At 44.0% G+C, this 22,417-nt stretch overlaps 1 protein-coding gene across 1 annotated transcript; it reads left to right on the top strand.

Moving 5' to 3' along the window:
- The first annotated feature begins 412 nt into the window (after positions 1-412).
- On the top strand, positions 413-21,020 carry LOC121551555 (globoside alpha-1,3-N-acetylgalactosaminyltransferase 1). Its single transcript, XM_041864258.2, has 7 exons — positions 413-619; positions 12,932-12,970; positions 13,128-13,163; positions 18,568-18,621; positions 18,964-18,996; positions 19,209-19,343; positions 19,932-21,020. The coding sequence occupies exons 1-7, from the start codon at positions 552-554 to the stop codon at positions 20,620-20,622; spliced, it is 1,056 nt and encodes a 351-aa protein (XP_041720192.1). The 5' UTR covers positions 413-551; the 3' UTR covers positions 20,623-21,020.
- The last annotated feature ends 1,397 nt before the right edge of the window (positions 21,021-22,417 follow it).

Below are 22,417 nucleotides of genomic sequence, written 5' to 3'. Positions count from 1 at the left end.
ATACTGTATATACAGGGGGGTACCGGTGCAGAGTCAATGTGCGGGGGCACCGGTTAGTTGAGGTAGTTGAAGTAATATGTACATGTGGGTAGAGTTAAAGTGACTATGCATAAAGTCAGTTCCATTGACCTCTTTTCCACATCTATACCACTTCGCTCTGAAGCCTGCAGTGTAGCCGACTCGTCAAACTGGCTATCGGAGGGTCTAATTAGCCCCTACACCCTCCATCATTTTCACTCCCTCAGCTTTGGGACACTTGTGCATATGGTTGAGGCATGCATGAATATGCAAATGAGGGGGTGAGCGGAAGGGGGTGATTTGGCAGTCAGCCGAAGAGAAGAAAGACAGGAAGGAGCCCAGGGAGGAAGCTCCTCCCTTATAACCGGCTACACAAAATACATACACACACACACACACACACATTTTGCCTGTCACACCAGTTTAAACTGATATCAAACATATTTTACTGGTGATAGATTTATCTACTATCATACTTGTAACCAGTACTAATAGGATAAACTAAATATTTTGGTGACACTATTGGAGGAACAATGCGTTTTACTTCAAATGTCAAGTCATATGTTCTGCTTCTCATTGTTGGAATCTTCTTGCTTCTGGGGTATGTAAACCATTTTGACATGACTTCCAGTTTCTTTTTTTTCTGGGATTAAATTAGGGGCATTTGTGATATATTTCCATATTAGATTGTAAGAGTGAGATGTAATTGTTTTGATATTTCTTGAATGTGAGTATGTTCTAATCTGTTAAGGGTTGGATGGATTTAAGAAATTAGATTTAACCAAGCGTAAAGGTATAACATACCTCTTGAAAACTGAAATGATAGGTTATGTAAGGAATAATCAACGAGGGGCTATGCGTTCTATGGAAAATCATTAACGACATGGAAGGTGTGTTCTACGGCGCGTTAGCGGAGTGGAACTAACTTTCCACAGAGTTGCATGATTTTCCAGAGAACGCATAGAGCCCCGAGTTGATTATCCCTTTTATACCATGGCTATAATTTAACACATTTGCCGCTCGAAATGTGTTCATTTGCAGGTAGAAATGTGTTCAACATCCACTGAAGTAGGTAGCAGGTTTACTAGATAGCTACAGTACTTTAGCTAACCAAACCATCAGTCCTAGCTTGCTGTTATGAAAATGGAATTCAACAATGCCAATAATGTTTTCAATTCGACTTTTGCTTTCAAAAGCAGCTCAAACATAGAACTTGTAAGAATGACATATAGCCATTGAATTCTACTGTGCTGATATACTGCGCGTTATAAGGAAATAATGCACACTCTAGAATGCCCTTCAAGCCAATCAGAAACAAGTATTCAACAATGCCATGGTATAATTTACATTTTTGTAATTTAGCAGACGCTCTTATCCAGAGCAACTTACAGATAGTGAGTGCATACATAATTTTTTTATTTCATACTGGCCCCCCGTGGGAATCGAACCCACAACCCTGGCGTTGCAAACACCATGCTCTACCAACATCCCTGCCGGCCATTCCCTCCCCTACCCTGGGCCAATTGTGCGCCACCCCATGGGTCTCCCAGTCACGGCCGGCACAGCTAGCACTGCGATGCAGTGCCTTAGACCACTGCGCCACTCGGGAGACAGCAATTGTACACGAGAGGGCGTGCTAAACTACTTTTTTAGCACGTCTGTGCTGCGGTCATATGTACGGGGCGGAGCCGAGTACTGTAGATCACCACAGCCGTGCTAAAAAAGTTATTTTGCACAACCTTGAGGGTACAATTGCTTTTCTAAAACTGGTTACCAATTAAATAAAAAACGTTATTTTGAAAAATGTATTCATAGGCTACTATTTCATCCCTCAATGAAAATATAAGTCTAGTCCCAACACATCTAGCCAAGCTGGCTGTCAGTTCATTCTATTGGTTAGGTTGCCAGAGATGCGACCCAACTGAGATATTTCTATTTGAATTTGAGACGACAGCAGGTGCAGGCATTTAACTGAAAAATTGACAGATCTCCTCAATTTAAGGTATGGTTTCTCACTTTATGATCTAAATTGATATTGTTTTCATATTTGTGCAAATGGCTGTGTTATTTGACACTTTCTCCCTTTAAAAAAATAATTTTTAAACAGAAAATGGACACAGTTCAATGGATATGAATCATCAAAGACGTAAGAATATGTTAGGCTATAGCTGCATTGGGCGCATATGACTGAACTGCTCACTTATTTGTGTGTGTCTGCAGGTATACTGACGAGGAGGCTCACAAAGGTATGTACAATTGGTATTGGTTTGTCTCATAATGTTATGCAGATCACATGTATCATCTACAATTAATTTGAATGAATTGTTTCTCTAAAACCGTATACAACTCAGTCACAGCAGCCATCTTCCTCCTCCCCTGCCTTTTCAATGAAGATCCCAGAGGCCTCTTCATTATGGGCAAGGTACTGTATGTGTATGAAAACTGTTGTCAAAAGTGAACCGTTTTTTAATTCATATAATTTTTACACAAACACCAAGATATGAATACTGTCCTGTGCACGTTTTGTTAATCATCTGTATAATTATATATTGTTTGTATTCCCAGACTTGTCACGGTCGTCGAAAGGAGGAGACCAAAACGCAGCGCGTTGAGTGAACATGACTTTATTAACTATAAAGTGCACGAACCAAAACAATAAACAATGACGAAACGTGAAGTCCAACAGTACAAATACTGACAACGGAACAAAAACCCACAAAACCCAGGTGAAACCACACAGTTTAAATATGGCTCCCAATCAGAGATAACGAGCCGACAGCTGACACTCGTTACCTCCGATTGGGAGTCATATGACTAATCAACAACAAAACCAAACATAGAAATGAACAACTAGATCCAACATAGAAATACACCCTAAATAATGAAAATGAACAACCCTGGCTCAATAATCAAAGTCCATGGAGCCAGAGTGTCACAGTACCCCCCCCTAAAGGTGCGAACTCCGGGCGCACCAGCATACAGTCTAGGGGAGGGTCTGGGTGGGCGTCTGTCCATGGTGGCGGCTCTGGCCCAGGTCGTGGTCCCCACCCCACCTTAGTCACTATCCGCTTCCGTAGCCCCCTCCACATGACCACCCCCCAACTAAACCCCACTGGATTAAGGGGCGGCACCGGACTAAGGGGCAGCACCGGACTAAGGGGCAGTACCGGACTAAGGGGCAGCACCAGGATAAGGGGCAGCACCGGGCTAAGGGACAGCACCGGACTCAATGGCGGATCCTGGCTGGCTGGCTCTGGCGGATCCTGGCTGGACGGCTCTGGCGGATCCTGGCTGGACGGCTCATGGCTGGCTGAAGGATCTGGCTGCTCATGGCTGGCTGACGGATCTGGCTGCTCATGGCTGGCTGACGGATCTGGCTGCTCATGGCTGGCCGACGGATCTGGCTGCTCATGGCTGGCCGACGGATCTGGCTGCTCATGGCTGGCCGACGGATCTGGCTGCTCATGGCTGGCTGAAGGCTCTGGCTGATCCTGTCTGGCGGAAGGCTCTGGCTGATCCTGTCTGGCGAAAGGCTCTGGCTGATCCTGACTGGCGGAAGGCTCTGGCTGATCCTGTCTGGCGGAAGGCTCTGGCTGATCCTGTCTGGCGGAAGGCTCTGGCTGATCCTGTCTGGCGGAAGGCTCTGGCTGATCCTGTCTGGCGAAAGGCTCTAGCGGCTCCGGTCTGGCGGACGGCTCTGAAGGCTCATGGCAGACGGGCGGCTTATGCAGCGCTTGGCAGACGGACAGTTCAGACGGCGTTGGGCAGACAGGCAGTTCAGGCGCCGTTGGGCAGACGGGCAGTTCAAGCGCCGTTGGGCAGACGGGCAGTTCAGGCGCCGTTGGGCAGACGGCAGACTCTGGCCGTCTGAGGCGCACCGTAGGCCTGATGCGTGGTGCCGGAACTGGAGGTACCGGGCTGAGGACACGCATCTCAGGGCTAGTGCGGGGAGAAGCAACAGGGCATGCTGGACCCTGGGAACGCACATAAGGGCTAGTGCGGAGAGCCGGAACAGGGCATGCTGGACCCTGGGGACTCACATAAGGCCTAGTGCGGAGAGAAGCAACAGGGCATGCTGGACCCTGGGAACGCACATAAGGCCTAGTGCGTGGTGCCGGAACTGGTGGTCCCGGGCTGAGGACACGCATCTCAGGGCTAGTGCGGGGAGCAGCAACAGGACGCACAGGACTCTGGGGACACACAGGAGGCTTGGTGCGTGGTGTAGGCACTGGTGGTACTGGACTGGAGCGGGGAGGTGGCGCCGGAAATACCAGACCGTGCAGGCGTACTGGCTCCCTTGAGCACTGAGCCTGCCCAACCTTACCTGGTTGTATACTCCCCGTCGCCCGACCAGTACGGGAAGGAGGAATAACCCGCACCGGGCTATGTAGGCGAACCGGGGACACCATGCGTAAGGCTGGTGCCATGTAAGCCGGCCCGAGGAGACGCACTGGTGGCCTGATGCGTGGGGCCGGCTTCATGACATCCGGCTCAATGCTCAATCTAGCCCGGCCGATACGTGGAGCTGGAATGTACCGAACCGGGCTATGCCTGCGTACAGGAGACACCATGCGCTCTACTGCGTAACACGGTGTCTGCCCGTACTCTCGCTCTCCACGGTCAGTCCAGGGAGTAGGCGCAGGTCTCCTACCTGACTTCGCCACACTCCCTTTTAGCCCCCCCAAGAAATTTTGGGTAGTACCCACGGGCTTCCAGCCTCGACTCCGTGCTGCCTCCTCGTACCACCTCCTCTCGGCTTTAGCTGCCTCCAGCTCTTCACGAGGGCGGCGATATTCTCCCGGTTGTGCCCAAGGACCCTTTCCATCCAGTATCTCCTCCCAAGTCCATGAATCCTTGATAGGCGTCCATAAATCCTGTGTAGGTAGGTCCTGTTGCCGCTTGACACGCTGCTTGGTCCTTTTACGGTGGGTTTTTCTGTCACGGTCGTCGAAAGGAGGAGACCAAAACGCAGCGCGTTGAGTGAACATGACTTTATTAACTATAAAGTGCACGAACCAAAACAATAAACAATGACGAAACGTGAAGTCCAACAGTACAAATACTGACAACGGAACAAAAACCCACAAAACCCAGGTGAAACCACACAGTTTAAATATGGCTCCCAATCAGAGATAACGAGCCGACAGCTGACACTCGTTACCTCCGATTGGGAGTCATATGACTAATCAACAACAAAACCAAACATAGAAATGAACAACTAGATCCAACATAGAAATACACCCTAAATAATGAAAATGAACAACCCTGGCTCAATAATCAAAGTCCATGGAGCCAGAGTGTCACAAGACTTCACCCTCCCTACACAACTGATGAACATAACAAGAAACCTGTTCGATTACCACGCATTGCAAAATCATTCTGGCTATGGATAGTCTACAGAGGACATCAACATCAACACGCCAGAGGATATAGCTATTGGACTTGGGGCTGGGAGTGCACCTCATATTTAGATTGTTTTATTCTGCTTTGCCACTACACTCTAAAAAGAAAAGGTTCCTGGAGTATCCTTTAGGGATTCTTCAAATTGAAACTGTGGGGGAACCCCTATAAGTTATTTGAAGAACCCTTTAAAAGGGTCCTTCAAACAACTCCTTTTAATGGATCCTCGAAGAACACTTTGAATAACCTTTTGGGGGTCATTTTTTAACTACCCCCCCTCCCCTATTATTATTATTATTATTAATAATAATACGCATGACAATAAGAACAATAACACAATATTTTAGTTGTCAGCATTTATTATGATTTTAGTGGCAAAGCAGAATTAAAAAATCTAAATATGAGGTACACTCCCAGCAGAGCCCAAGTGTATATCCTCTGGCATGTTGATGTTAATGTGTTGATATTCTCCGTATCCATAGCCAGAATGATTTTGAGTGCATTGTAATCGAACAGGTTTCCTGTTATATTCATCAGAGGTGTAGGGAGGGTGAAGTCTGTGAATCCAAAACATTTTAATTATACAGATGATTAACAAAACAAGCACACAACATTATTCATACCTTGGTTTTTGTGGTAAATGTGAATGAAAAAAACAGTTTTGATAATGGTTTTCATACACATACCTTGTCCATAATGTAGAGGCCTATGGGATATTCATTGAAGAGGTAAGGGAGGTGCATGGTAAACGTGATCTGCATAACATACCAATACCAATTGACATACCTTTGTACAGTATGCCTCCTCCTTTGTATACCTGCAGACACAAAAGTGAACAGTTCAGTCATCTGCACCCAATACAGCTAGCCTTCAACATATTCTTATAGCCTACATATTTTTACCTCTTTGTTGATTTGATCTCCATTGAATGATCCATTTTCTGTTTTAGAAAGCCATTTCTGATCAGCAGATGTCACAAAGTGCTTATACAGAAACCCAGCCTAAAACCCCAAACAGCAAGCAATACAGATGTAGTCAGCAATAGGGGAGTGATTGCTTCCTAGAAGACCACAAAACATGTACATTTCTAGACATATTTGAAAAGTGAGTCAGGTAAAGAGCTTTCTTTTTTGTCTTAAAGGGGCAATGTTGTATTTTGAGAAAGGCTTGAATACGCTAAGTAGCCAATAGGCAGACGGTAGCATAACTTGTCTGATTCTCTGTAATAATGGTATGGGAATAATAATACCGTTTATTTTTTAAAGTGGGTTTTGCATCAAACAACACAAAAACATGTTCAGTCACCTCCTTGTCTGAAGGTCAAGTGGATAAACAGGTTAATGTCAAGCCCTGCATGTTTTTTTCAAAAGACTCATGGAATGTAGACCTACATTAAACACAACACATTGACTGCTACTGTAGGCTGAATGATAGAATAGCTATTTCCATGTTTAAATGCATTTCCTCCATTGCTTTTGATGGTAGGCCACTCTGGTAGGTCTACATTATGATCAAATAGCCACAGTAGCCAACTTGGCCACTGTTCAAACTGTAACTTAAAGCGGGTACAGTCTCAGTGTTCACAGTAAACAAGAGCTGGAAGATGCACATCATTTTCACAACGTTTAAAGTTTGTGCTCAGCAGACCTGAAATTAGCTCAGTGCCTAACTAAATTAGAGGGAACTTTCAATATTTGGTATTTCTCATCTCTTTATTTTTTCTTTGTTAAATATATGATAATACAGTGAGGGAAAAAAGTATTTGATCCCCTGCTGATTTTGTATGTTTGCCCACTGACAAAGAAATGATCAGTCTATAATTTTAATGGTAGGTTTATTTGAACAGGGGAACTTTCAATATTTTGAGGGAACTTTCAATATTTGGTGTTGAAAGATATCAGCCTAAAATGTATTTCTCTTCTCTTTCTTTTTTCTTTTTTAAATATATGATAATAGTAGCGTTAACTGTAGCCAATATATTAGGCAACTTCTTCACCCTTATGCAGCAATAATATAATTGTATTGATTTTGTGTTGTATGCACATATTATATAGGTTTCCCTCAAGAATTTCCCTGTATTTAGTGCCATCCATCATTCATTGAATTCTGACCAGTTTCTCCACAGCATGATGCTGCCACCACCATGCTTCACTGTGGGGATGGTGTTCTCGGGGTGATGAGAGGTGATGAGTTTGCGCCAGACATAGCGTTGTCCTTGATGGCCAAAAAGCTCAATTTTAGTCTCATCTGACCAGAGCACCTTCTTCCATATGTTTGGGGAGTCTCCCGCATGCCTTTTGGCGAACACCAAACGTGTTTGCTTATTTTTTCTTTAAGCAATGGCTTTTTTCTGGCCACTCTTCCGTAAAACCCAGCTCTGTGGAGTGTACGGCTTAAAGTGGTCCTATGGACAGATTCTCCAATCTCCGCTGTGGAGCTTTGCAGCTCCTTCAGGGTTATCTTTGGTCTCTTTGTTGCCTCTCTGATTAATGCCCTCCTTGCCTGGTCCGTGAGTTTTGGTGGGCAGCCCTCTCTTGGCAGCTACAGCTGCACCATCGAGAGCATCCTGACCGGTTGCATCACCGCCTGGTATGGCAACTGCATGGCATCTGACCGTAAGGCGCTACAGAGGGTACTGCGTATGGCCCAGTACATCACTGGGGACAAGCTTCCTGCCATCCAGGACCTATACACTAGGCCAGGGGTGTCAAACTCATTTTAGCTCAGGGGCCACATGGAGGAAAATCTATTCCCAAGTGGGCCGGACCGGTAAAATCATGGTATATATAACTTAAAAACAACAACTTCAGATTGTTTTCTTTGTTTTAATACTATCAACATAAAACATAAAGCTGGAGCCTGAGGACAGTGTGTCCAAAATTGTACAAGCACAACATCACTATTAATCATAAAACACCTGAAGTTTATTTGAAAATTCTAAAGAAAAAGAACACACAAACACACAATGCCTCAGTGATTCACATAACTGTTTCACAGATCACAGAACTATATCAGGGTGTCATTTCTCAGGCAGAAATGTAGATACAAATAATGAAATCCTGTTCCCCAAACAAGTGCAAGAACCACAGAGTCAATAATAGGTTAAATATACAAATAAAATAAAATCAATTAAAAACAATAGCACATCAACATAAAAACATATAAACATAAAGCTGGAGCCTGAGGACAGTGTGTCCAAAAGCACAACATCACTATTAATCATAAAACACCTCAAGTTATTTGAAATTCTGAGGACAAACAACACACAAACACACAATGCCTCAGTGATTCACAGAAGTATATCACAGATCACAGAACTATATCAGGGTGTCTCATGCAGCACTTTAAGTGGGGTTGCATAGTTTATTTTACTCCTGATACCTGGCATCTTTTAGCTTTCACCAGCGCATCAATATCAGGCGTCACATCCTGAGTGGCAGCCAACTTCAGGATGTGATTCAAGTGCTTGTGCGTGAGCCTTGAGCGCAGCTTTGTTTTATTCATGACGTTATCCATCTTTAATGACTTGCAACACAAAGCCTCCTGGTGCAAAATACAGTGAAAAGTCCAAAAATCACGTCCTCCATTTGCAGATTGCACTTTCTCTCTGAACTTTGTCACAACGCCTGCTTTTTTCCCGATAATTGAGGGCGCACCATCTGTAGCCAGGCTGACAGCGCGGGACCAGTCCACTCCGACCCTGTCCAGCGCGCCGACGAGTGCAGTGAAAATATCAGCTGCTGTCGTTGTATCTGTCATCGGCACCAACTCCACGAACTCCTCGGTGACGGTCAATGTGTCATCAACTCCGCGGATGAAAATGGCCAGTTGTGCAACTGTCAAGGCTGAGGTGTATGTGGTGTGGGAGTCAGGTGCAGGACACCGAATCTTAGTCCAACAAAGTTTACTGGTGAAACTACAAGGCAAAGATACAGTAAACGGCCTCAAGAAAAACTGAGGCGAACTATACGCAAACTATGCGTAAAACAATAAACAACGAAACAGATACAAAACACGCAGCACTACGAACAGGCGAAAAACAACACACAACCTAACCAATACAACACAGGCAACTTATAGAACACGTAATCAGACACAAACGGACACAGGTGTGACAGACAGACAAAAGCAATCACACATAGAAACATTCAACGGTGGCAGCTAGTACTCCGGGGACGACGAACGCCGAAGCCTGCCCGAACTAGGAGGAGGAGCAGCCTCGGCAGAATCCGTGACAGCAACATCTGTAATGTCCGTGCTTTCATCAATTGCAACCGAAAACGCAATAAATGACTTTACTTTTTGCTTCAACTGGCTGTCCAAATCCACTGAAAGATTGGAAATCCTGTCTGCAACTGTGTTTCTTGTCAGGCTGATATTTGCAAAAGCCTGGTGCTTTTCAGGGCACACAATCTCTGCTGCCTTCATCATGCATGTTTTTACAAATTCACCCTCACTAAATGGTTTTGAAGCCACTGCGATTTCATTAGCAATGAGGTAGCTAATTTTCACTGCAGCGTCACTGATGTCTCGGCTGTGAGTAAACACAGACTGCTGTTTCTTCAGACCCACCAACAGTTCATTTACCTTCTCTCTTCTCCGCTGTCCTTGAAAGTTGTCATATTTGTCGGCATGAAGACTCACATAGTGGCGACGAAGGTTATATTCTTTCAGCACTGCAACATGCTGTGAACACACCAAACATACAGCTTTCCCATTCAATTCCGTGAATAAATAGAAGGATGACAATTTTTCTTGGAACACTCTGCACTCTGCGTCCACTTTTCTCTTTTTTGACAGAGACATATTGGGGCAATGAGGGTGCCAAAGCACATAATGTTAAAAGTAGAAGCCGTAATAAATATTGCGGGCAAAACAAAGTAGCTCATCCGGACTGGCTGCACTTGCTTGACCTATTTGCTCTGCCACGGTATAAACAGTTTGCTTGCTTAACACAATTGCTATTGCGCCATCCAGTGTACACAATTGGAACAGCAGTTTCTTTTATTGAAAAATTGCAGCTCATTTTTATACTTTACAAAATCATCTCGCGGGCCGGATTAAACCCGTTTGCGGGCCTGATTCGGCCCGCGGGCCGGACGTTTGACACCCCTGCACTAGGCGGTGTCAGAGGAAGGCCAAAAAATGTGTCAAAGACTCCAGTCATAGACTGTTTTCTATGCTACCGCACGGCAAGTGGTACCGGAGCGCCACCCAAACTATTTACATTGACCCCCCCCCCTCTAACTCTATTTCTTGAACTGCATTGTTGGTTAAGGGCTTGTAAGTAAGCATTTCACGGTAAGATCTACATACTAGGTAGGTACTAACAAGAGCACAGAGAGCCTAACACATGTCACAAACAGGTTCTTAGTTTGGGCTGAGGGGCAACATATTGAATCCCAATTCACAATTGTTTTTTCTCCTCCACAATAGTCAATGGAAACTGAATGACTGAGGCTTTCTTTTGAGCCTGGTCAAAAAGGAAAACCAAGGTTACACAATGATTTAACAAACAAAACAAACAAATAACTAGGTTCTGTTGCTGGGTTGAGGGAAGCACGAACTAAACAGTCATTTAACTTCTCAAGATTAAATCAAACTATTGAATACATCAACTAGGTATCTTGGGACACTTCCACACCACATACCCCTCTCTGAGTGGTATTGAATAAAGACAATGGCTCTCTGAAACCACATGCCATTATTATTAGTACAGCATTTCTGTTAGTTAAAAGCTAAAAAGTGTCAACCTTAAAAAATGTGTTGCATTATTCAAGTGTGCAACATTATGATTAATATGGTTTAGTTGAAAAGTTCCTGTATACTTTCAATATCTTGCCTACTTTTATATACTACTAGATAGCAGGGGTACTCAACTCTTACACTACGAGGTCCGGAGCCTGCTGGTTTTCTGTTCTACCTTATAATTAATTGCACACACCTGGTGTCACAGGTCTAAATTAGTCCCTGATTAGAGGGGAACAAAGAAAAAATGCAGTGGGACTATCTTCGAGGTCTAGAGTTGAGTTTGAGGGTACTATGGTATTCACGGTATGTTAATAGCTGCACATAGACATGCAGCATGAATGTGGCTTTGGCAACACCACATCCAAGGTAATGTAAGGATAGTGTCGTGACGTGACTTTCATTATTGTGATGACTATTATTTATCGAATCATTACCTACTATGTTTAATTGTTACTAGATTCAATTAATCATGCAACAATTAACTCATTAGGAATTTAGGGCACCACGGGAAAAGTTGTTTAATTAGTTACTGTTTCCCTAATTAACTCTAAAGATATCTAGATATCTCTTATCATTTAACAGTCATTTATTAATAGTTTACCTCATATCAGTCTCATTCTGAAAGTCGTAGACTCATTAAATCTGCACGAACCTGGGTCTTACTGATCATTCCGTACCACACAAATTGATTTAATTATTGATTTACTAGCTAATTAAAATGATAACACAAAATACAAACACATACATGTATAGGTTAGGGATTAGAACTTAATACAATGAAAATGGGTTCCTAGCGGATTAACACAATATGACACTTGTTACAACAGATGGCAAGTTAAGGAGAGAGAGGAAGCGAGAGAGGAAGAGAAGCACTTGGATACATTTGGGAACTACTCTCACAGTATTCCTAATACCTTGCCCCGAACTGCCAGCCCTTTTGGGTAAGAAGTAATGCATGTATTTACGTGTTGAAGGTCTTCGTCGTGTATCTCTGTTGGACCCAGGCCTTCGTGGAAAGGGGTCTTGGGCCTTCTCTTTTGGATGGGCCTTAGATGTAAGGCTCTGATTGTCCGCAAGAGGTCACAATGTCCTTCTTCTTAGTTGTCTGTTTACTTTCACTCGTTCTGGAAGTGGTCTTCTGAGGACGGCTAATCAGCCGTATCGATGATCCCCTGTGGGGTGATGAGAGCAGTATAGTAGACGATGGTTTGAAGAGAGTAACAGGATGGTCCCACTTAAATGTTGAAATATATTGTCCCAATGTTCATTGTTGGATGTTGAAGTTTTTGGGAGGCAAAAAGTATCTGAAACAAAGGCATTCCTTTCACCATACTAGAGGGCCAGAGATAGATTCTCCTCCTCTCTAATTTATGGCAGTGTTAAGGCGTCAAGATCGTGGGTAAGAGGGTCTGGTTGTTGTCGGCCAATAGCCAAGCCGATGTGAAGCCTTTAATCCTCAGTCAGGGAGAGTCATGACAATAATGTAAAGCCTAATTTACACCCTACATAATACAATAAGATACGCAAATGTGTGCTACCCCGTATTTTGTAACTCCACGAAACTACGTAGGATTGCCATCTTGCGAATGTAATTGCGTCCTTGCATTGTGTACTTGCGTAAGTGTATGAATTATGTTTAAAATAAAAGTAACAAATCAAAATGTCGAAGAAAGGCAGTGCCAGCAACACATTTTGTTAGTGTAAAAATACCCTAAATATTTTCATGACAGACTTGAACTGATTCTCTCCTGCCTCCCCAAAGGTATGTCTACTTCAACTTCTTCTCTGAAAGCCTCAACAGGTAAGATCAAGTTCTGTTAATCTATTACAGCCTAATGACGCTATAATGTGACATGGAACATGAAAGTCACAATATTGTCTGATTCATATTAACAGGGTTTGGTTTGAGGCTTGAATTTAAGGGGAACGTTATTTTATGGTTTCATTGTTTCCAACAGAGATATCCCAATTGATGAGGACCAGAAGAGTACCAGGTTAGTTGAGATAAACTGAGAAATTCCCCCAACAAGTCATGGTACTTGGTACTTTAAAGGTAGGATGGTACTTTTAAAGTTAGGATGTTAGGATTTTGGTAGTTTTGTTCTGTCACAATATAATCCATAAAATTGCGGTAAACAGCTCCACACTCAGGCAGAAAACAACTTAATTATATCTCTATTTGAGCAAAATAAGTTGTTTTGTTTTGATCACAAGAAAATCCTAACAGTTCAGTTAAAGAGCGCCATAGACAGGCAGAAAAATCTGAATGTTCTATCATGAAGTGAGAACAATTAGTTTCCCTGGCTGATATGGCTGCCAGGGCGTTCAGAGTTTCATAACATTCATAACGAGGCTCAGTCCTGAAGACCAAGAGCTGAGGGGTTTGTGGGCCCAAGGAAAAAAAGGGCCTTTTCTAAAATCATTTCCTGCAATTCTACGTCATTTTACATAACCGGAGACATTAAAATCATATTTTTTCATATCACACAAATGATCAAAATAACAAGCTACTCTGACAATTACATACTGAGATCAATAAAACAAACAACACATGTCTTAAATGCAACAAATAGCATAGGCCAATGAAAAGAGTGGGTACACAGATCTTAGGCCTACAATATGAAGAGGAAATTATAGTCCACCAACTTTCCAGTGGCACTCACCTATTCACACAGATTTTTCTTGCAATTGTATTTTGAAATATTGCCCAAATACCTTCTAGCTGCTGCCTGCTGTTCATTGACAGCCACAACTCAACAATCAGCTGTTTTATATTTGCCGCATGGGCTGCATTGACTGCTACTTAGAAATACTATAACAGTAAATTAATAGATGACATTCACTGATATAAATCTGTCTCCAAAATAATTGCATAGTTTTCACAGACCCACATCTCTGTGTGAAAAGTCGTCCTATGGTCTGTTTTGTCAACAAACTCAGACAAAATTCAAAGAAGTTAAAGATGAAATTGACTGCAATACACTGGAATCAAATATATTAGCATAACTAGGCTACACAGAACCACGGTGAACCCATTGTAAAAGTATAGGCTTTTAAAAGTAAATACTTTAAAGTACTACTTAACTAGTTTTTTTGGGTATCTGTACTTTACTATTTATATTTTGGACAACTTTTACTTTTACTTCACTACATTCCTAAAGAAAATAATGTACTTTTTACTCCATACATTTTCCCTGACACACAAAAGTGTTAGTTAAATTTTTTATGCTTAACAGGACAGGAAAATTGTCCAATTCATGCACTTATCAAGAGAACATCCATGGTTATCCCTACTGCCTCTGATCTGGAGGACTCACTAAACTCCTGCTCGTCGAACATCTCTTTTCAAAATAATGGGCATTAATATGGAGTTGGTCGCCCCTTTGCTGCTATAACAGCCTCCACTCTTCTGGGAAGGCTTTACCCTAGATGTTGGAACATTGCTGCGGGGACTTGCTTCCATTCAGCCACAAGAGCATTAGGGAGGTTGGGCACTGATGTTGGGCGATTAGGCCTGGCTCGCAGTTGGCATTCCAATTCATCCCAAAGGTGTTTGATGGGGTTGAGGTCAGGGCTCTGTGCAGGCCTGTCAAGTTCTTCCACACCGATCTCGACAAACCATGTCTGTATGGACCTCGCTTTGTGCACGGGGGCATTGTCATGCTGAAACAGGCCTTCCCCAAATTGTTGCTACAAAGTTGGAAGCACAGAATCGTCTAGAATGTCATCTACCGAACCCAGATTCGTCAGTCGGACTGCCAGATGGTGAAGCGTGATTCATCACTCCAGAGAACGCGTTTTCCAATACTCCAGAGTCCAATGGTGGCAAGTTTTACACCACTCAAGCCGATGCTGCTCGGCCATGGAAACCCATTTCATGAAGCTCCCGAGGAACAGGTCTTGTGCTGACGTTGATCCCAGAGGCAGTTTGGAACTCAATAGTGAGTGTTGCAACCGAGGACAGTCGATTTTTACGCGCTTCAGCACTCAGCGGTCCTGTTCTGTGAGCTTGTGTGGCCTACCACTTTGCAGCTGAGCCGTCGTTGCTCCTAGACTTTTCCACTTCACAATAACAGCACTTACAATTGACCGGGCAGCTCTAGCCGGGCAGACATTTTACGAACTGACTTGTTGGAAAGGTGGCATCCTATGACGGTGCCACGTTGCAATTCACTGAGCTCTTCAGTAAGGCCATTCTACTGCCAATGTTTGTCTTTGGAGATTACATGGCTGTGTACTCGATTTTATACACCTGTCAGCAACGGGTGTGGCTGAAATAACCGAATCCACTCATTTGAAGGGGTGTCCACATACTTTAGTGTACTGCAGCAGGTAACTTCGATTGTAAACTACATCAAATCACATCCACTGTGCGCACGCCTGTTCGCAAAACTATGTGGAGATATGGGATCAGAGCATGACAATGTTCTATTTCGCATTGAGACTTGATGCTTATCGAGGGGGAGTGTTGGAAAGATGTTTCGCATTGAGAAAGGAACTGTTGTCATTCACAATGGACTTGATTGACTTTGTTTAATAAAAAGAAAATGTGTCTCCTTGCCTATGTATCAGATATATTTGGGAAACTGAACAAACTGAAATCAAGCATGCAGGGGAAAAACAAAAAAACTTTCTACAGATGAGTGACCGAATCAACAGGAGACAGGAGATAAGGCTGTGAGACATAGGTTTAATCCTAGACACATGAAAAGTGGGTTGTATACGGAGGGTACGGGGCAACAGAAGATTCCTTTCCCATCGTCTCAACCCCACGGAAAGGAATTACGACATGGGTAACCGGGAACTACTTGTGGTGAAGATAGCATTGGAGGAGTGGAGGCACTGGTTAGAGGGGGCGATAGATAACCATGTCCGTGAGGCGCAGCATTCCCGGGACGGATCTGGATGGATTAGGATGGGGGCGGTAGTGTATTGGTGCTTGAGGTCTAAGAACGCCTGGTCTGCTGCTGGAGACCACATAAACGGGAACTTGTGAGAGGTGAGCGCTGACAGGGGGGGCTGTAGCCCCGGATGAACCGGCGGTAGAAATAGGCGAACCCCAGGAGGCGTTGCAGCTGCACTCTGGAGGTGGATTGCGGCCAATCCACCACCGCTCTCACCTTTTCAGGATCCATTTGTATGTTGCCTGCAGCTATGACGTATCCAAGGAAGGAGATGGTGGAGCGATGAAATTCGCATTTTCCCGCTTTGACGAACAGCTGGCTCTCCGGGAGAAGCTGGAGGACTTGTCTGACATGGAAGACATGTTCTTGAGCCGAGTGGGAAAACATGAGATTGTCATCAAAGTAGACGAATACCAACCGGTTCAAGATGTCCCGGAGAAAGTTGTTTTTACCAGGGCCTGGAACACAGCAGGAGCATTGGTCAGTCCGAACGGCATCACCAGGTATTCGTAGTGCCCACTACCCATGTTAAAGTCGGTCTTCCACTCATCCCCTTCCAGTATCCGTACCAGATGGTAGGCGTTCCGGAGGTCCAACTTGGAGAAGATGGTAGCCTCCTGGAGAAGCTTGAAAGCCGAGGCGATGAGTGGAAGCGGATAACGTTTTTAACCGTGATGTCATTCAGGCCCCGGTAGTCGATACACGGGTTTTGCCATTCTTCTCCACAAAGAAGAACCCTGCGCCGGCGGGGGAGGCAGAAGGATGGATACCCCCTGCAGCCAGGGAGTCATCAATATACGTCTCCATCGCCTTGGTCTCTGGACCTGACAGGGAATAATGCCGCCCCGAGGAGGTGTAGTGCCCGGGAGAAGGTCGATGGCGCAGTCATAGGGCCGATGCGGAGGAAGCGAGGTGGCACGAGCCTTGCTGAAAACCTCCCGGAGGTCCTGGTACTCCGCAGGAATGGCAGAGCAGTCCGGGGCTTTTCCCAAGCCCGCAGGAAGACGTCCCGGGTCAGGCAACGCCGACTTCAGGCAATGTGCATGGCAAAACGGGTACCAACCCAGGATAGAACCAGTAGCCCAGTCGATCAGAGGATTGTGCCTCTGGAGCCAGGAAAACCCCAAAACCACGGGTGCATGCGAGGATTCAATGGGCAGGTACTGTCTAGACTCACTGTGATTACCTGACACTCTCAGGTTCATGTGAAACGTAGTGTGGGTGACTCCGCCAATAGAGCGTCCATCCAACGCTCTGATGTCCATGGGAATGGAGAGGGGTTGTGTGGGGATTCCCAGCTCCGACACCAGGGTAGCGTCCATAAAGCTCTCGTCGGCCCTAGAGTCAATGAGAGATTGGACCGGTCACCCCACAACAGGGTAGCATGGAGAGGGGTATGAGAAATGGAAGATGGGAAACTCCCCGTACGGCTCACCAGCGTACTAGTACCTACTTGATGAGCCTGGTTTTTTAATGGGCAGGTAGATTAAAAATGTCCCATAGCTCCACAAAACATACAGCTCTGGGTGTTTAGTCTGCGTAAGCACTCAGCAGGAGACAATCTAGCCCTGCCCAGTTGCATGGGCTCCGGAGGAGACGACTCAACAGCCCTTGGTGACCTCCGAGAGAACTCGGGCGACATCGGACCCGCTTGGAAAAGCACTTTTGGACCTACTTCCCAGTCTGTTTGATAGTGATCCTGGCTCAGTTAACGTGCCGGTAAGTGAAATCGAACAGCTGTTCTAGCTGTCATATGACCGAATGTTGCAGACAACGCATTCACGGGTCACTATGAAGGAGTTTTGGTTCCTGACTCAAATGGAAAACCCTGCCGTCTTCTTCTGAGCATTAAAACTCATGGTACACTTCGCCAGCTCTTATCTGTGTGAAGCTGGATTCAGTGCTCTCGTCTGCATTAAAACCAAATATCGATCCAGGTTGGATGTGACAGCAGGAATGAGGTGCGTACTGTTGACCACGCCCCCTGACTTTGAGAAGCACCGACGCGACATGCATCAAGCACACCCATCTCATTAGTGGTGGTGAGATAAGAGACATTATGTCAGACTAATTTGCAATTGAGTGTCATAGCTCCACATTAAAAGTATGTGATGGTGAGTTGAGAAGACAATCAGAAATAATGTTAGAATGTTTTTCAATTGACTGCCATAGTCCCAAATAAAAAAGTAAAAATTGGCAGTTAATTACATAATTGTTTTCACATGGGGTCGTGGGCCAAAAAGGTTTGGGAACCCCTGCACTAATAGCTACTATCCCACTACTATTTATAATACAGTCACTACTACACTAGCCTCTAATTGTCTATACTAGCCTCTAACAATTTAAACTTCTAAACTCCTTCCGCTAACATAAAAATACTTCTGGACAGCTGAAGCGAGTCACACAATTTTTCTTCATGAAAAAGTACCCTTTCTAGTTTTTATGATCTTCATTGTGTTTGTTTTCTTTTTTCTATGTTCTTCTATTCATACAGCCTGAGTAAGCCCATGTTCAGGAGCAGAGAACGGAACATGATCTCTCCTGAAAAGTGTGTATCTGTATTTTACTCTACCATCATTCACCACAGCAGTATGGTATCATGCTATCACATCAATCCTAACAAAAATCTTCTGAAAAAGCACTGACAATCAATCAAAATAGTGGTCCTTTTATGTCATAGCATTGTACATCAGCGTCATCTTTTATTGCCTTGCATGAATTGTTGATGGGATACTGTATGTGTTTAGTTTATAGCATGGTGGTTGGGGCAGTAGTTCTATTCGTGTATATGTTCTGTAGTAGTACAACTATTACAGGTCTATCTAATACGACCAACATCAGCCCATCTCTTCATTATAATTAAGTAATTAACTACATTTTGTTCTCCCAGGCTATTGTACAAGCAGCCCAGTGTCTTGGTGGGGTAAGCAGCATTTTTATCTTACGTTAAAGACATATTAGCTGACAAACTATACTGTTAGTGTCTGACACATCAGTGTGGGGAAGTGTAGCCTAATATACCACACCTTGAAACAAAGGTCCTTTAATTGCCAGTACAATAGTGAAATATTGAGGTCATATCATGGCTCTGGTCAGTACAACACAGTCAGGCTGGACCTTGTTCTGTTTCTCTAGACGTACTGATGTGGTGGCAGTGACCCCATGGTTGGCGCCCATCGTCTGGGAAGGCACCTTTGACCCTGTGCTCGTCGACAATATATTCAAGCCCATGAACCTCACCATAGCAACCACAGTGTTTGCCGTTGGAAAGTGAGTACAACTTTTGACAAATATTCAAAAGGGAAATTGAACTATCAATACTTTTGCAACACTGCAACTATAAGGACATAAGTACCTGATGTAATAAAATATAATGAGTTCATGATACATGCCTTGGAACACGTGAATAATTGTAATACTTCATGTATTATCTGCTAGACTGTATACTGGTCAGAAAGTGGTATAATGTCTTATGCAAATGATGATGCAGTTAAGGGAATACCTAGTCAGTTGCACAACTGAATGCATTCAACTGAAGTGTGTCTTCCACATTTAACCCAACCCTTCTGAATGAGAGAGGTGCGGGGGCTGCTGCCTTAATGACATCATCGGCGCACAGGGAGCAGTTGTTGTTGGGGGTTAACTGCTTTGCTCAAGGGCAGAACAGCAGATGTTTCCACCTTGGCTCAGTGACCTTTCCGTTACTGGCCCAAAGCTCTTAACCGCTAGGCTACCTGCTGCTCCATCAATTACAGAGGGTTGCTGGCATCAAAATCTCAGCTGCGAACTACTGCCGTTGTGTCCTTGAGCAAGGCACTTATTAATCCTTATGTTATGTATGTTTTTAAATACTGACAGATACGTCAGCTTTCTCCAAGATTTTCTGGAGACAGCGGAGAAGCACTTCATGGTCGGCTTCAACGTGCGCTACTATGTTTTCACTGATCGTCCACACGATGTTCCTTCAGTGAACCTGACTCAGGGGAGACATTTGAGTGTGATCCAGGTCCCAGGTTCAAACCGCTGGCAGGAGATATCAGCCCGAAGGATGGAGATCATCCAGACCACCATCGAACGTCAGATCAGCAGGGAGGCCGACTACATCTTCTGTCTGGACGTGGACAGCAAGTTCCACTCTCGCTGGGGGGCCGAGTCTCTTGGAAGGCTGGTTGCTGTGATACACCCAGGCTACTACGAGCAGACCCGTGACCGCTTCCCGTACGAACGGCGTCCAGCCTCGACGGCCTACATCCCCATGGATGAGGGTGACTACTACTATGGTGGGGCTATGATCGGAGGGTTCGTGGAGGATGTGTACACACTAACAAAGGTATGTCGGAACCGGTTTGAGGTGGATGCGGGGAATTCCATCGAGGCAGCCTGGCAGGAGGAGAGCCACCTCAACAGGTATCTGCTCTACAACAAGCCCAGCAAGGTGTTGTCTCCAGAGTACCTGTGGCAGGACTTCAAGGCCAAAACCAAAGAGGTCAAAGTCATTCGCTTCTCAGGGGTCATTAAAAACTATGCTGAAGTTCGTCCCAATGTATAAAACTAGGAAGTGGATATTCGACCGGCAGAAGAAAAACAGAATTTAGTCATAGCGCTAAAAATTAATTGAGGTTAAGGTTAGGTTTAGGAACGAGGGTTAGGTTAAGTTTAGATATTGTTTGACTGAGGTTAATGTTTGGGTTAAGGTTAGGGAAAGGCATGATAATAATAATTTGGGGGTGCTTATATTTGTCTCCTGTGGGTGTTTCTTGTACAAATGTGTAATGGAAATGTGTTTCTTGCATATCCCAACTCCTCCTGAGACACCCGCAGGGAGTGGGGTCATGGCCAGGGTCACCATTGTTCATTTTTAACTTATAGGAACATGTTTTTTCATTTTCTATCTTATATTTCATTCTGTATTCTGTAGCCTATTTATTTATTTATTTATTTTTTTTGGGGGGGGATAAATAAATATGTCAAAAGATATAACACAATAGTATTAGTATTATTATAATAATTATTATTGTATGTTCATTTCTTTAAATAAATATTTTACCACTTTCCATAATGTTTATGTTGTCAGTACTTCTTATTTAACTAAGGTCCAAGGTAATGTTTTGATTTAGAGCTTTACACATTTGTGGGATTCATACTAAAATGTGAAATATGCTACCATACCCTCTAGTGGACGGTTATGGTGCATGAAATACTGCGAAATGAAATGAAACGTGTTGCATAGCCTAATTAAAAACAACAACTTTAGCGAACTAATCATCTGGCAACCACAGCAGGGTACCAGCAGAAGGGGAATGATTCATATTTGACAGATGTAGGACATTGCAACATGAGTCACACTTATCAGAACAGTTTCCTTTTTAAAAGGCAAAATGGAGGATGCACTTCATTGTGTAAAAACATCCTGCCAATGTCAGGGCAAAGGGGTAAATCCTTCATTACAATGAGCCCATAGAAAACTGGATGGGGGAAAGGGTTTCAGAATAGTGTGGTATCGTGTCGAATGCGGGTGGGTATTGCTGTCGATCAAAGAATCCCCTTAAGCTGTATCGTGTTCAAAGGCCTTTATTAAAACCACGAGATTACAGCATAGGTACAGACCCGCGGTGTCCGGAGAACGGCTCCCCGATTGCTATGGCCGTTCTGACGTCTTCCTCGCCTAACCCCCTTATTTATAAACAATGCAAAAAGAGGGGTGGCTCCCTCTTCTGGCCAATCACCAGTTTACAACACACTTCCTGTCTATTATATGTAACATTATACTCAACATTGCCTTTTGATACTAACATAACCAACATTCCATTTCTTCATGAAAAACATTTAACAAAGACATAATTTTAATACACTACATATTCCCCCCCTCCTTCGAGACGAACTAAACGTCTCGAAAACAAACAGAATAGGATTATGACTAGTAACCATTTATCTTATTGAGTATCTTTAACATTAAACCAAAAACATTCTCCTCTAGAGTGTAAATACCTTTCTATGCAATAACTGTTTATGAAGTGTGAATACATTACTATGACATATGAAGAAATCTGTATGGAGTGTAAGAGCGAAAAACTGTCCGGCAGCCATCTTTTCAGATATCCATCCATCAATCAAGACAGTAAAATTCTCTCACGGTCCCTCTGCCCCAGGCAACCACCGTCGGTACTCCAGATAACCTCATAAACCATGTAAATGCATTTTGAAACTATGATGCAATTAAATACACATGTAAGCCCCTGCAAACAAAATCCTATCCATAAACATCCATTGTACGGCTGGTCAACCCATTGGACCGGACAACGAAACTCTCCCTTCCTAGCCTCTCTGTCCCTAAACATTCACGA

This window comes from Coregonus clupeaformis, chromosome 35, assembly GCF_020615455.1.
Source record: "Coregonus clupeaformis isolate EN_2021a chromosome 35, ASM2061545v1, whole genome shotgun sequence".
Classification (NCBI taxonomy): Eukaryota; Metazoa; Chordata; class Actinopteri; order Salmoniformes; family Salmonidae; genus Coregonus; species Coregonus clupeaformis.
The sequence above is the reverse complement of the archived record's forward strand: the minus strand, read 5'-3'. Positions and strand labels throughout refer to the sequence as shown.